At 40.6% G+C, this 16892-nt stretch overlaps 1 protein-coding gene across 6 annotated transcripts in view; it reads right to left on the reverse strand.

Moving 5' to 3' along the window:
* PIEZO2 (piezo type mechanosensitive ion channel component 2) overlaps window positions 1–16892 on the reverse strand; it is a 241604-nt gene that overhangs the window by 157409 nt on the left and 67303 nt on the right. For all 6 annotated transcript variants that reach the window (XR_006338207.1, XM_043889594.1, XM_043889593.1 and 3 more), the window contains exon 3: window positions 1305–1430. Coding sequence is in view for 5 of the 6 variants with exons in the window: in XM_043889594.1 (XP_043745529.1) it covers window positions 1305–1430 (126 nt within the window). In the remaining variant the exon portion in view is untranslated. The remainder of the gene's footprint in view (window positions 1–1304; window positions 1431–16892) is intronic.

The raw sequence follows: 16892 nt of genomic DNA on the forward strand, positions 1-16892 counted from the left end.
AAGGTAAATCAGTGGTTGCCTAGGAATGCATGGAGAGATAAAGAAGGATGTATAGTGTTCATGGGTGCAGGGTTTCTTCTTGGGGTGATGAGAGGTTTCTGGAATTAGTAGTAATGGGTGCACAACCTAAAAACCACTTAGTTGCATTCCTTAAATGGGTGAATTTTACAGTATATGAGTGCTAAGTCTTTTTTAAAACATATCTTAATTCATAGATCTTAAACAAAGGATCACTTTGATAGGCGTTACTATCCAAGGACCTGGACGCTTAATAAAATGGCCAAAATGAACACTAACTTAGCTCTGTGAAGTTTAGCTCTCTGAAAGTTATGCAGTGAGAGATAATGAATAATCTATAACTCTGGATTTTACTAAAGAATCTCTCACTACATTTATGCTAATATTCTTTGATCCATGAATAATTTTAATCTCTTTTTATTTTACTGGGAAGGGTGCGTTTACTTCATTTGTGCTTGCACTTAGGAAAGATCAGGAAATTTCAAACCCACAAACGAGTTCCTCAGTGAAAAACTGACAACTTAAAACTATTAATTTAGTCTTTTCCAAATATCTCAGGGTTTCTTCAGGTTTAACTTAAAACATATGGATTGTATTCCATCTTTTTAAATCCTTTTTTTTTCCAAATGACAAACACATCCTACAAAAACAGGAGTAGAACTTATCTGATAGTAGATTAATTTTAGAAAAATGATCCAACCTAGATAAAGCATATAAGTGTTGACTTTTTCAGATCAAAACCTTAAAATATAACATGTGTAAGATATATCATTTCATTATGAATAGCAAAAAGTAATCCCAGTTTGAAAAAGAAACCGTCATTCACTTTTTCCCCATAAAGATGAGCGAAATCTTACATTATGCTTTAGAAGTGGATTGAGGTCACTGTTGTATAATGTTATTTAACTTTTATACTCTTATTTATCCTGGTACATACTGTGCCTGTCTCATCTCACTAGCTGTAATGAAAGGTCTAGGGTCTATATGTAAATCTCAATTTTTTTTTTAGACTATACCCAGCCATAGTGTGTTACATACAGATTGAAGTCTAGTAGCTAATATGTGTTGAAGATGCATTAATTAAGTTATTCACATTACCCCACTGTCAAGGCACATGAATTTCTTTGTACATATTTATAATGCATGAGGTTCACAAATGGCCAAAAACTGCCACAGTTGTTTTTTTTTTTTTTTATGTAATCGTTGCCTAGATTTCTATGAGTGTCACAACACATAGCGTTGTTAGGCACGTTCACAGCATGATAAAAAGGCCCCATCATACTCACAGTTGTAACCAGGTGCGATGCGGTGCTGTGCCTCCAGACTCGCCAACGTGATGTGGAAAATGATGTGCAGCAGCAGGAAGGAGAGACTGGTGAAGCACAGAGACTTTAACAACCGTCCCGTGTGTCCTGGGGAGGAGAGCACGGAGACGTGAGTAAGGCTGCGACGACCACACTCATTCTGACCTTCCCACAAGTTCACACAGAAGATGTGTCTACATAATCTGTTCCATGGGCTTCCCTGGTGGCTCAGACGGTAAAGACTCCGCCTGAAATGTGGAGACCTGGGTTTGATCCCTAGGTTGGGAAGATCCCCTGGAGAAGGGCATGGCAACCCACTCCAGTGTTCTTGCCTGGAGAATCCCCATGGACAGAGGAGCCTGGCGGGCTGCAGGCCATGGGGTAGCAGAGTCAGACACGACTCAGTGATTAAGCACAGCACAGCAATCTTCTATAGAATGACTCAAAAGTACATGAGATGTAATAGTGACTCTCTTAATTATTAGTTTAAAGCTAAAAGCAACTTATTATCTTTATAAAATTATATGATTAACACTGATTAAAAATGTGTTTATCACAGGATGCTTGCTTGCATGTTTGCGTGCCCAGCCGTGTCTGACTCTTTGAGACCCTGTGGACTGAAACCTGCTAGGCTTCTCTGTCCGTGGGATTATCCTGGCACGAATACTGAAGTGGGTTGCCGTTTTCTACTCCAGGGGATCTTCCTGACCCAGGGATTTGAACCTCATCTCCTGTAGCTCTGGCATTGGCAAGGGGATTCTTTATCACTGCACCCCTGGGAGGCCGTTATCATAGGATATGTTACTACAAAATGGAAACACTAAAAATCCTCTGGTACAAAAAGCTTTATAAGGGAGTTCTGCCAACTTTGAAGGAACAGATAATCCCTATCTTATAAAAGTAGTTCCAGAGAGTAGAAAAAGAAGGAAAGTTGCCTAAAACATTTTACAATTTAGAGTAAGTTTATTTTCAAAATTAAATAAGGCTAGAAAAGTGAAGGAAATTATAAGGCCATTTTACTTATGAATATAGACACAAATTATTTGAAAACAGTATTTGCTCACCAGCTGAAATAGCAAAGTAAAATACAACACTAAGTGAACTGTCAGGCAAAGACAAATATCATATGACATCACTTATATGTGGAACCTAAAATTTTAAAAATGATACAAATGAACTTATTTACAAAACAGAAACAGGCTCACAGATTTAAAGAATGAATTTATGGTTACTAGGGAGAAGCAGGGTGGTGGGCAAGATAGTTAGGAGTTTGGGATCAACATGTACAGAGATAAACAAGAAGGACCCATTGTAAAAAAAATTTTTTAAAGGTAAAGTTCAAGTCAAATATATAGACAGTAAAAAGGAACCTGAAATTAAAAAAATACAATACCTCAAAAGAAGCTTTGTTGCAGAAAAACAAATGTGGCTTAATAGTAACAAAATCTGTGATGTTAAGTCATACACTGGTAGGCTGATTTGATGATTTTATTAATGGATACATAGGAGAATTTCATTAAGTTCAAAATCTGTTTCTGACAATATAATACTCTGAAGACTGGGAATAGGAGGAAATGGCCTTAAGATAATAAAGAATTTATACCATAACTAAAGCAAATATCTTGTTTCTGGTGGAATTGTGGACATAGTTGTATTAATATCAGAGAATCACCAAGGACACCTGAAACCCTCATCACTTATATCACTAGGTATACTGGCCAGTGTTGTAAGATAAGAAAAACAAAGAAGAGTTGTAATAACTAGAATTATTTGCCAGTAATGGGATCAAATGGAATCATTTGCAGATGACCTTATTATCAATATAGGATGTCAAACTTAATCCACAGACCAATTATTAGAAAAAATACACAAAAATGATTCAGATGCAACATCATCTTGCAAAAGTAAGTATAGCTCCTCTGTGTTGGCAATAATCAAATAGAAAGCAAGATACAGCATAAATTAGCAAACAAAACTATATTGTAATGGCTTTGTCAAGGTGTCAGTATAATCTAACACTGATCAAATGTCGCTGTGAGTTTACAGATACTGCTAAAGTCTGTAATGAACTGACTTTAACATGCTTTTCATTGATCTGGGCGGGTCCATTCAATCAGTTGTAAGTCCTGAAAAGAACAGATAATTGGCCTTAAAGTTGAAGCTTAAAGGTCTAAACTGTTATAAATATAACTAAAATGCTTCATTTTGTCTCATTTTTTATTTTCAAGTCTAGTTAAGGGTCTGTCAATTCTGCTGAACTTTTCAAAGAACCAACTTTTGGTTTTGCAGATTCTCCAGTCTCTGTTCCATTTAGCTCTGCTCTCATCTTTACTTCTTCCTTCCTGTTGCTGGTTTGAGGTTTAATTTGCCCTTCTCCTTTCCACTCCTTAAGGTGTAAATCTAGGTTATTGATTTAAGATCATTCTTTTTTTTAAATACGGTTGTTTACAGCTATAAATTCCCCTGTGAACACTGCTTTTGTGTATCCAGTAAGTTTTAGCATGTTATGTTTTGTTTCCATATATATGTATGGATTACTCTCTTCATACCATTTAAAATTTATTTATTTATTTATTTAAGGCTGTGTTGAGTCTTCATTGCTTTGTGTTGGCTTACTCTAGTTGCGGTGAGTGGGGGACTACTCTTCACAGTGCGAGGGCTTCTCATTCTGGTGGCTTCTCTTGTGGCAGAGCACAGGTGTGGTTTTCAATACATGGGCTTGGTAGTTGCGGCCCACAGGCTCTAGAGCTCAAGCTCAGTAGCTGTGGTGCATGGGCTTAGTTGTCCTATGGTATACGGAATCTTCCCTGACCAGGGATCAAACCTGTCCTCTTCATTGGCAGACAGAGTCTTAACCACTGCACCACTGTAGAAATCCTTTAAATAATCTTAAAATTCCCTTGTAGTTATCTCTTGGACTTGCTGGTGTTTAAGAATGTATTGTTTAATTTCCATAGACCTGTGAATTTTCCAATTTTCCATCTGCTATTAATTTCTTAGTTTCATTCTATTGTACTTTGAGAAGATACTTTATATGCTTTCAATCTTTTTAAATTTCGTGAGAATTTTTTCATGATCTAACATATGGTCCACCCTGGAGCATATTTCATATAATCTTGAGAATAATGTGTATCCTCCTAGTGTTGAGTGGAAGGTTTCATATTTATCTATTAGGCCTAGTTGGTTTATAGTATTGTTCAAGTCTTCTTTTTCTTTGTCATTCTTCTATTTAGGTGTTCTCTCCAGTATTGAAAGTGGGCTATTGAAATAGCCAGTTATTACTGTATGATTATCTATTTCTCCCTTTAAGTCTGCCAATTTTTTTGATGCATATATTTTGGGGCTCTGCTGTTTGTTGAGTAAACGTTTATAATTGTTACATCTTCTTTTTTTTTTTTTTTTTTAAATCACTTTTTTTTAATGTCAGTTTCCAAAAATACTGTTCATCTCTATTTTCACTACTTTTTTTTTTTTTTTAGACAGTTTTAAGACACAAACACAATAAAACAAAGAAATCAGACCTTGTATGGAGTACATATTTGCTAACATTATCATTTTAATAATTATTCTTTGTGTGTAGAGTAATTTATGAAATGTTGTTGTTTAGTCACTTGGTTGTTTCTGACTCTTTGTGACCCCATGGACTGTAGCCTGCCAGGCTCCTCTGTCCATGGGATTTCCCAGGCAAGAACACTGGAGTGGGTTGCCATTTCCTTCTCCTTATAATTGTTACATCTTCTTGAATTGAACTTTTATCAATATACAATGTCCTTTTGTAATGATTTTTGACTCAATGTATATTTTGTCTAATATTAATGTAGCCACCTCAGTACTTTTTCAATTATTATTTGTACAGGACATTTATCCTTTCACTTTCAACCAACTCTTCTTTGAATTTTAAATGAATCTCCTGCAGACAGTACATAATTGGGTTATATTTGATTATGCATTCTGCTACCTTTACCTTTCATTGCAGAGTTTAATCCAATTATATTAAAATACTTACTGATAAGGATACATTTCTGTTATTTTGCTATGCTTTTCTGTATGTCATAGCTTTTTGTTACTCATTTCCTCTATTACTTCTTCCTTTTTTACTTTTGAAGGATGTTTGCCTATATAAGATTGTCTTTTAAAACATAGAAAACTTAATCAATTGGTTAATTGATTTTTACATCACATATATTCTTTTTGAGGTTCTTTTACATTGTAAGTTACTACAAGATATTGAATACAATTCCCTATGCTATAGAGTAGGACTTTGTTGTATCTATCTTGCTCCAACCCTATAACTTCTTCCAAACTAACAATAAGACTAAATTAATTAACTGGAGTATAAGACCATCAAATATATACTCTTTCAAAATGCTTTTTTTCCCTCCTGATTCTGCCCCAAAGACTCCTGGTTTCAAACTGGCTCCTGCCCTGAAGATATGGAGTCTCCCCGACCCCATTCCATCTCTCTGACCGGGGAACTGGGGAAAGGGGTCTCAAGAGCTGAAGACTAAATGGGGATCCTCTAATTCTGTTATAAACTAGTCCAAGTCCTGGTCTTACCCCCAAGCTACACATGTGTGCAACAGACCCAAAGGAGCTTTGAGAACTGAACTACAATATAAAGAACCACATGGGTCCCAGACTGACCCCTGAGGGGTGTGTGTGCAGGGCAGACCCAAATGGAAAAGCAAAGTTTTGAGAACTAACTGACATTGGAACCACCAGTCACAAAAAGTGAGACAAAGCTTGTGAGCTGAAACCAACCAGACTGACTGCCTGCTGGAAGCAGAGAAACAAAGGGGAAAAAAAAAACAAGTTTCTCCAGAGGATTTAAGATGACCCAATGATTCATAACATAATATTCAAAGTGACCAGGATATAAACCCATATTACTTGGCATAGAAAACATCAGGAAAATCTGACCAAGTCCCAGGAGAAAAGACAATAAAGTCAACCTTGAAATTATCCAGATGTTTAAATTATTAGAAAATGATTTTAAAACGTCCATTACAACCACACTCCACGAGCTCAAGGTAAACAACCTTGAAATGAATGGAAAGATGGACGTCGTCCATAGAGAAACAGAAAAAAAGAGAAATTTAGAATTGAAAAAAATATAGTATCTGAAATTTAAAAGTCACTTGATGGGCTCAATAGTAGAGATGATAAAGAAATAAGCCAGTAACTTGAAGAGATTAATAGAAATTATCCACTGTGAGTATCAGAGATTAAAACATTGGGAAAAAATTCATAGGTTCTCAGGCCTCAGATTGAAGGATTAAAGGTCCATGTTTGAGTCATTTCTGTCATTAGGTTTACTGAAGGGGAGGAAAGAGAGACTAGTGCAGAAAAAAGATTGGATGATAATCAAAAGTTCCCCAAATTTTTTGAAGACATAATCTACACATTCAACAAGCTCAGCCAATCCTAAAAAGGAAGAACTTCAAAAAACCATGCCAGACTCAGAATAACCAACCTGCTGGAAGCCCAAGGAAAAGAAGAACTCTGAAAGCAGAGAGAAGAAAATGTCACACTACACACAGGGGGACAGCAGTCTGAGTGACTGCGTGCTTTTCATCACAGATGATGGAGACCAGGATAGCTGGAATGACACCTTTAAAGTTATGAAAGAAAAGAATTACGAACCCAGAATTCTATACCCTGTGAAAACATCCTTCAGGAATGACGGTAAATGAAAACATTTTCAGATGAAGGAAAACTGAGAGTATTTGTCACCTGGAGGTCTGCTCTAAAAGAAGCACGAATGTAATTTCTTCAGGCTGAAGGGCAATGAAAGGGAAATGTGGAACTCCAGTCATGAGTAAGAGCAACAGGAAAGAGTAAAAAGATATTTGTTCTCTTACACACACACACACACACACACACACATACACACATTCACATACACACACTCCAATTACAGCCATGCTCCAATTAACTCACGGTATTTCTAGAAATGATCTGTTTTCCTGGTTTTCGAAGTATTTTGTGTGCACAGGAATAATTGAGGGTGTTATGTTGCCCATGTGTTTTGAGTAGTCACTCTTATTTATACGAGAAATATGAATTATCCAAAGCTATGTCACCTAATAAATAATCATTCATAATGAGAATCATAAGAAAATGGGGCATATAATAAATAAAAAATATATATATAATAACTTCAGGATGATTTCTCAAAGTAACTCAGCAGATTCACAAAATAGGCAATTCATGGCCAGAATGACACGGCATCAACCTGCATAATTATACACTGTTTTCTCTGGTTATTAAGCAGAAGAAATTCAACATTAATGGAAGGAATAAATAACAAGGAGGAAAAAGTAGAGTTTTTCCAGTCAACTTTAACTTGGGTTTCATTGATTGATTTTATTTATTTTTAATATATTTCCTCAAATAGAGCCTTAAAAAAGACAAGAGTTACTCCATAGATTCCATCCAGGAACTGGGATTTAAACATAAATCTAACTCCTCATTTATTACACTCTTGAAAGAATTCAGAGGTTATTGCTATAGTCACCACTTCTGATCTATGGTTTCAAGTGATGTTTAAGGTGACTTTTAATATGAAAGATCTATGATTCCCATGGTGGTAAGCTAATCTGGAAATTTTCTTATTAAGAAGCAATGCATATCCCCCTATTTGAGCAATTCTTCCAGAAGAGCTCTGAGCCTTGTGCAATCTTCTTTGTGGTAAGAATGAAAAAGCAAAAAAATTCACTGATCTGGTTTTATGGATAGTGGTTTAGTCACTAAGTTGTGTCTGACTCTTGTGACCCCATGGACTGTAGTTCGCCAGGCTCCTCTGTCCATAGGATTTTCCAGGCAAGAATACTGGAGTGGGTTGCCATTTCCTTCTCCAGGGGATCGTCCCAACCCAGGAGTTGAACCCAGGTCTCCTGCACTACAGGCAGATTCTTTACCAACTGAGCTGCCAGTGAAGCCCCAAAGTTAATGAATTAAATGCAAACTCTGTATAAATACAGAGTTTGAAGACTTTTTTTTAAAAAAGTACTTTTTAAAGTCTCCTTTAGCCTTCCCCAAGATACTTTTATTATCTGACTACAATTTATTTAGAAAGACGTAGTAGAAGCACCATGTGGCCTATATACATGGCATTTAGAAAAAAATACTTGGAAAGCAAGTATTTCTATTGAATGAATCGCTCATAATTTTAGGCTCCAGACAAAACAAGTGAAAAGCAAGTTGATACATAAAACTTTTTTCTTTTTCTCTTCGAAATGAGATTGAATATAAATACCTATTAGATGGGCTTCCCGGTGGCTCAGTGGTAAAAGAATCTGCCTGCAATGCAGAAGCCACAGAAGATGTGGGTTCAATCCCTGGATCAGGAAGATCCCCTGGAGGGGGATCTCCAACATTCTTTCCTGGAGAATCCCGTGGACAGAGGAGCCTGGTGGGCTATGGTCCATAGGGTCACAAAGAGTCAGACACAACTGAATTGACTTAGCATGCGTTAGCTGGAAAGAGCATGCTGCGACTTCAAAACAAACTGGACGGTCAGGCTTCAAGGCTAAGTAGAAGAAGGTGCTAACACTCACCATCTGACTTACAAGAAGTTCTGCACCATTTCGTTGGCAGAAAACTAATACGAATGGAGAGAAGAAATACACATTGACCACATATGCTGTTTGAAATCTCAGTGAGGCCATCATTCTAGCACTGCTCAGAACCCTCTTCTGCTAAAAAGAATGAGTCAGAGAGGCTTTCTGGGAACACTGCAGAAGCGATGGAAGAATAAACGACGAGCTTATTCGCCCAGAATTCTTCCCGCCCGAACCAGAAGCTTCCACGGCATGTCTCCAAGTGGGACTTGGAATTCCCCTGTGCCCCGCCCCTTAATCCTCCCTTGCAAAAGCTCAGTTCTCTATTTCCAATTTTGTTGTTGGCATATTATTGAAGCCAAAACAATATTTTCCCTTCTCCCTTCCCATCTGGATCTACCATTTATTACTCTGGCTTTATGTACTATTACTTAATAAGTTTTAAAGTGTTGTAATCTCTTCTAAAAGTTTCTCCACACCAAAGCTGATATGATCAGAGAGAAAACAGTGCTCGGGGTATGCAGGATTCGGGGGAGGTGGCTGAGGGGCCAGGGAAGGGGATGTGAAGCCTCCAGTATCATGTGTCTACTTCTCCCGTGCTTCCAGACTTACTGCTTGTGGCCAGGTCTCATTGCTTCTACATCTTTCCTTACCACCTTGATCACAAGGACCTCCCTCTGACCCCTAAATTGCATAGTGTCTGTATCTAACACTTGGTATTTTATAATGTGAGTTGCTGTCCTGGGCTAGTTACCAGGAGACAGCCTCTGAGTTGGGGCTGCTGTGCAGACAGTTACTGGGAGAAGAGCTCTAGGCAAGGACACGACAGGGGAGCGAGGGGCTGGCCTGGAAAGCAGCTCCAGGGGGCCCTCAGCTGGTCCTTGAGAAGCCTGGTATGGGAATGGCCCTTCGCAGATATCTAGGACTGAGGCAACAGGGCTAAGTGTTTGCACCTCACCCACTCCATCGCTGACCAGAAATTTGATGTGGGCTGTCCCTAAAGATGAGTGCTACCTGCAGCTTCCTACAGGTGAAGACAGTTCCTAGGGAGGAACCAGCTGCAGGCCTACAGTCAGGAGTATCCACGGGGGACTGGTGCCACGATCACAGCATGCTGGGCCACTGGGCCTTCTGACTCTAGACACTGATTGGCCTCAGGCAGACCATAAGCATCCTAGAAGCAGGGACTTTTTCCAGCACAGGAAAAGCTTCACAGGAACCTCACAGCTAAATATCTATGAGGCAAGAAGCAAGTGGGACAGCATGAGGTTGTGGGGGTCTTCCAATTCCAGAAAATTCCAAGAGCCGGGGACTTCCAGGTGACAGAGTAGTTCATGGTAAGAACTACTTTCTTGGCTCTAAACATGTAGAGATGGTAGGTAAAATGTGAAGAGGGTCACCAGAAACACATAACCAGTCAGTCACACAAGATAAATATTTCTAAGGTTAGAAATGGAACAGAAATGAAAAGCTGTGTGCAGGCATCCTTGAGGCAGACACTGGAGACCAAGGTGGGCTTCCTGGGGAGCATTTCATTACATGCTCAGTGTCAGCAAGGAGGCCACTGTAGGAATCACTGATTAAAACAAGGGTTTGGGTTACAGCTCCCCAGTTTTCAAAATGATGCTGGAAAAGCTTCTACGATTTATAAGGAGCTTAGGGAGGGGAGAGATTGTAGGTATGACTAGTGAGAAAGCCCAAATACCCAGCATCATCCAAAGACACATCTTAACTCTCCATCCCCATGGGTCCAGGTGGGAAAAACACAAATGAGTCAGAAGGACAGATGAGCACAGAGGTGTGGAGGAAGGGCTTGAAGAAGAGCAGAGAGAGACAGAAGGAATGAGACAAAGAAGAAGAACTTCTCTTTCAATACGAGGAAACAAAACATGATTCAAAAGCATATGAAGAGGGACTTCCCCTGATGGTCCAGTGATTAAGACTCTGCACTTCCAATGCAGGGGAGGCAGATTCAATCCCTGGTCAGGGAACTAAGGTCCTACATGCCTCTCAGCATGGCCAAAAGATTAAAAATTTTTAAAAAACACATGAAGAAACATAAAGCCAGAAAAGATAACTGGAACATGGATTCACCAAAGCAAATATTAAAAATTGTGAAACACGCTGAGAATGACTTTAAGTTGTTTTGAAACTTCAAAAAATAAATTAATTAAATCTTGAAGTGTGAACAAGAAATTATTTTTTACAAACAGAAATGAAGATGACACTGAAAAAAGCAACTATATGTCTTAGAAATTTACAACATAGTCATATAATTAGTGAATTACATTAATAGATACACTAAGCTGTATGTATTGCTTTGTTGGATACCAAGGCAAAGATAAATTTAGTGAAGTGGATGGAAGTACAGAGTTCACCCAGAACTCAACACAGAGTAACAAGGAAGAAATTAAACAGTAGCTGGGAGACACAGAGGGTAGGCTGAGAGAATTCTACTTATGTGTGGTTAGGAATTCCAGAAGAGCAGCATAAACAGAAAAAGAAATATTTTGATGAATTGTATTCTGTTCATTTATTTGTTAATTTATTCATAAACAAACAACTGTTTGATGACTCCTATGTGAGAGTCACCTTGCTGAGACTTCAGCCTTCTAGCATAGAACAAGAATACAGTGCTCTCTTGAGATCAGACATGCAACCAAAGAGCAGAGGAAATGCTAGGTACACCATAAAGATGGTAAAAATTGGACAGAAATTGGAAATAACAGCTTTGTTTAGTTGGAAACAATATATGTAAAAACATACTGGGACATGAAAATAGGTTGGAGGAGCCAAAGATTTCAACTGAATTAAAAATTCTATCAATAAATCCTCCAGCTCCAAGGACCAGACAGTAAAGATCTTAAATGAGGACACAGTTCTGCTCTTGCCGTGCAAAAGCACACAGACAATATGTGAACAAATCAATAAAGGCCATGAGCCAATAAAATCTTATTTGTGGGCACTGAATCTTGAAGTCAGGTTAACATGAAAATGTCATGATTTATCTTGATTTTTTTCAAGCAGATCATCTTAAAAACTGATAGGTAGAGGTAGATTGGGCCTCCCTGATAGCTCAGTTGGAAAAGAATCTGCCTGCAATGCCGGAGACCCAGATTCAACTCCTGGGTCGGGAAGATCCGCTGGAGAAGGGACAGGCTACCCACTCCAGTATTCTGGCCTGGAGAATTCCATGGACTGGATAGTCCATGGAGTCGCAAAGAGTCAGACACAACTGAGCGACTTTCACACAGAGGTAGATTTGGCCCCGGGGCTGTCGTTTGTGTACTCCAGCCCCACAGAAGCTGAAGGAAAACGATCGCAAGTTAGAAAAGCAAGAGACTGAATTCTGATACTCGAGAAATTGCCTGGCAGGCATCCCCCTGGTTCCATAATGTCTGAGGGTCAGTCCCATTCACAGGGAACAAACAAAGCAGGTGTTGATTCAGCCTGACCAGGTCGTAAACACTGGCGCCCACCATTGGCCTTCACATGGCCGCCTTCCCCAGAGAGGACCCACCACACACTTTCACTTTCTCTAATTTCACCATTTCCAAGAAGAAATCGGGCCAACATTCAGAACTCCAGTTGTAAATATACACTGGATTCTTAATGTCATGAGGTAGTTGTCTTGTTGCGATGTTCTATGAGAGGGGGGAAAAAAGAAAGCTATTCAGGTAGAAATGTATTAAAACACACAGGACGTTGTATAAGCACGCTGAAAATTTCCTGCTAAAGTCTGAAAGGCTGAACTATGGAAAAGAGGCCAAATTGAATAACTCAAATTCAAGCACCCAAAGAAAAAGGCTTTCCTAGCACATTCTCACGGCCCTGCGTGGGCGGGTTTGGCGGACAGCAGGCCAATACAAACATCCAACGTGGAGATGAAGAATTCTCTTCATGGAATCAATCAATTAACCAGCCCCACTCAGAGAGAGGAAGGCGTTTCCAAGGGCATGAACTCTGAGGCCTCTCGTTGAGTGGCCAATGCCTTTGCATGAAGTCAAGGGCAGGCTTCAGCCAACAGATTCAAAGGCAGGGGTCAGGAAGCTGCCCTGCCCTCTGCAGAGCTCCCCACTCTCCTCTGCCATGAGCCTTGTCCTTCCTGCCTGGAGGCCATGAGCCTCATCCTTTCTCCTGGAGGCAGGACAGCCCTCAGAGGCTGAATAAGGCTGGGGGCACCAGGAACATGTATGATATTTACTCATGCTGGGAAAACTTTTCATGTAAAAGTGAAACTTCTGAGCTAGGGCTTTGGGCCAATTTGGTAAACTACCTATAGGACTAAGAGAAGAGGGTTACTACTATTTTTTGCTGCTTTTACTTTTTTTTTTTTTTAATCATGTTACAACTTCTGCCTCTTGGAACCTAAGGGTCCAAGGCTTTTGGATAGTCTCTGTGTTTCTCTACCCAGGCCTGAGAAGGTGAGGTAGAGCATGGGTCATCCACTGTCACATCATCTATCTGCACAGATGCTCTGCCCAGGCCTGGAGCTCCGGGTCTCCATGTGGCACATGGGGAGGGGCTGTCAGTGGTTAGTCCCTGGGGTGCCAGCAATCGGGGACCGACCTTACTGCTCACTGCTTCCCTGTAGGTGGAAACCCTGCCAAGTCCAGAGGAAAACATGCAGAAAGAGGGAGTAATTTAGATATCTACCAGATGTGGCTCCTGACTGGAGACCCTAGCCCTCATCACCCTTGGTTCTGGGGTGTCACATGTTTGTCAGACTATTCAGTGCCCCAACTTCAATCCTCAGGGACTGCACTGCCACCCAGGTGTAGCAGAGGGCAGCCATTTGGGAATAAAAGCCTCAGTCATTTTTAAGATGATTCAAAATATAAGAAGTGTGGTTGGTTGTCCACACGTTTACTTTCAACCAAGCAGCAGCCTTGGGGAGTTGGGTCAGAGAGGATATGGAAGGAAAAAAATATAAAATAAATAATACACACCAAAAATCTGCTCTGCAAAACAAGCTGTCAAAATCCAGAGGGAGCACTTTTTAAAAGCAATTTTGAGGTTTATGGATCGCATTTCTGAGAACTTCAGTTGTCTTAGTTTATCATTCAGGGGAGGAAAGCCCCTTCAACACGTTGCTCCCCAAATTCTCACCACCTTCCAGCAAGGAGGTTTTGTCAGATGATAGCCCTTTGCAACACATCACCCTAAGGGACAGATTTTGACAACCTACATTGACCAGAGGCCTCCAGAAGGCAGGAGTGAAGTGTCACAGCCTTGGAACACTCCTGAATGTCAGCACAGTGCTCGGCACATCCCATCCAATGTCACCAGAAGGACGTGACAAGACATGAAAACTGTGGGAGAGGAGCTGCTCCCAGAGCAATGACCAGAAGACCTTGTAGGGGTCGCTGAATCACTAGGCCCGTTTGTGGAATTCTGCACCAAGGGACCTGCAAATGGGAACGAGTGAGGAAATCACCAGGTGATGGAGTCCATTCCCCTGGAGGCCAGCTGATCTCAGGGAGCATTCTTTTGGTTGTTAGCCTCCTGGGTCTCCTGCACCAAGCTCTCCCACAATTGCTCACTCTTCCAGCCGTTAGCTCCCTGCATGGAGCCCTCCTGCAGTACCTCATTCTTCAAGCTGTTAACTTCCTGCACGGAGCCCTCCCACAGTCCCTCTAGGAAAACAATGAAACAAGGCCTACCTTCTACCCCATGGGACTCTGCCCTGTCCTTCCCTTTTACCTCTCTTTCCAGGAAGCCCAGTTTGGTTCCACACTGATTGAGCATCAGCCATGAACAGTCACTGCCTCCAGCTTCACACTGATGGAGAGTCAGAGCCTCGGTCTGGAGTGTCTCCACACTCCAGGGAGTGGTCCAGGTGCAGACTAATGACCATCCACGTGCCTCATCGAGCTGTGTTCACATCTGCCCTTGGCGGGCGTAAGATGTCCAGCTTTGCTGGCTGGGAGTCTTCCTGTCCTGCTGGCCCAGCAGGAGAGACAGTTTGTATTGTTACCCTCTTGTTCCCTTGGGGAACACAAACAGGTGACCACGACTAACTGCCTCATGACCTGGTGTATTTATCTCCCCAGCCCCGCGCTTCCCTCTCTGGCTGCAGGGCTGCAGGGCAGCCATCAACCAGCCCTGCTTCTCTTTGTTCTCTGCACTCTTGAGTCCTGGGCAGTGAGTCATCCACACAGGGGGCTCCAGGGAGAGGCACAGACTGTCCTCAACTTCTCTCCCCAGAAAGAGCCCAGCACACTTTGGAAAACCAACCTTTTTGTTAATTTTTCATCCAATGACTCCCATGGTATTTTTTCACCTACCTAGGAAACTGGCAAGAAGTCAATGCAATTTCTGTCTGTAGATGGTACAGGCCTGTCTGTTCCTTTGGCTCAGGCCTGAGATGTGATGTTTAGACCTTCATTGGTTATATAAGCTGTAGTAGACACAGTCATCTCAGGGACTCCTTGTCACAGGACCCTGCTGTGTGCATTGCTTGCAATCACCTTTATTTCTACTATCACCTGATTCTCTCTCACACAAACACAAGCACACAAGTGCAAGGATCCTGTTTGCCCTGCTTGTGATCACTGTACTCCTGATGCATAAAGAGTGCTTAGCAGGCAGTTAGCACACAACAAGTATTGGCTGAATGACTGAACAGATGAAGGAATGTCACAGGTGAACTGAAGAAGTCATATGTTAATTTACAGTGGTTGACATAGGGTGAAGGACTTGAGGGGAGCAGAACATTAGTGCATGACAGTGAAGTGTCTCTGCAGAATTCAACTCCTTGAGCTCAAAAATTTACCTAGTGTTAGCCTACTGGCCTGCATCCACACCCCAACATCTACCATGAAATAGAGCAGCCAAATTCACAATCCTCCTTCCCATCACCTTCAAGTTCATTCATCTTTTCCTTCTTTCCTTCCTCCTTAACTTCCTTTCTCTCTATTTCACACACACACACACACACACACAGATCTCAAGATGTATCCCTTCCAGTTTCATAGATTACTTTTCTGTTGAGCACATCTTCTTAGTATGAAGACCCTCCCCCAATGGTTTAGAAAGTGATTTTAAAGTATCTTTCTTTTTTATTACATTACCCATTTTTTTTATTTTAACCAGAACTTATATCATTTAGAAGATAAAATATGTGCAGAGATTTTTAAAATGTCCTCAGAAATGAAATGACAAATTGAATCTCCAGCCTTAGTTCTAATAGACTCATTTATTAAGGAAAATCAACACATCTAGCTTCCATAGGTTACACTTTTTTTGCGTTAAAGCTTTAAGTTACTTGTCTAGGCTGCATACAGTGAGATCAATAGATGCTAAGAGTAAAGTACAATGAGTTTTGGTAAATGTTTGCATTGGTGAAACCACCACAAGAAGACCCAGAATGTCCTTCATGTCCTTTGCAGCCAGTTCTCACCTTTACAGAAATCTAAGAATCTCAAAGGACCCCAAGGGCAACAAAACAAAGAAAAATCACCCTAGGATACATCACAGCAAGACTACTGAAAGTCTAAGAAAAGTGAAAAAGCTTAAAAGAGCTGGAAATAAATAACACATTATTTAAAAGTGGATAATGACAAGATATATGACTGACATCATCCAAAAACTGTGGAAGCCAGAAGTTGGAATGACATATTCATGGTGCTGAAACAGAAAAGTTCTTCAATCAAAAATTCTATACCCAATGAAGCTGTCCTTCAAAAATGAAGGCAAGCATAAAAGCCATTTTAAGACAAAAACTGAGAGGATTTGCAACCAACAGATTTTCTGTGTAAGGAATGCAAAAAGAAGTTCTTCAGGGAAGGAAAATCACACAACAGGCAACTCAGATCTACAGGATCCCAAATGTGCAGAAATAGCAAATACGGGCGTGAATATAACCTCCCCCACCCCACCCCCCAGCAGAGTTCCACAGCCCCTGACTGCCTTCAGAGGCACAGCTTCCTCCTCACCTGGCAGATATGGGGTGTATTTGACAAGTGGCCAATACCTGCATATAGAGAGGAACATGTAAACCCAGGTC

This window comes from Cervus elaphus, chromosome 27 (genome assembly GCF_910594005.1).
Source record: "Cervus elaphus chromosome 27, mCerEla1.1, whole genome shotgun sequence".
Taxonomy (NCBI): domain Eukaryota; kingdom Metazoa; phylum Chordata; class Mammalia; order Artiodactyla; family Cervidae; genus Cervus; species Cervus elaphus.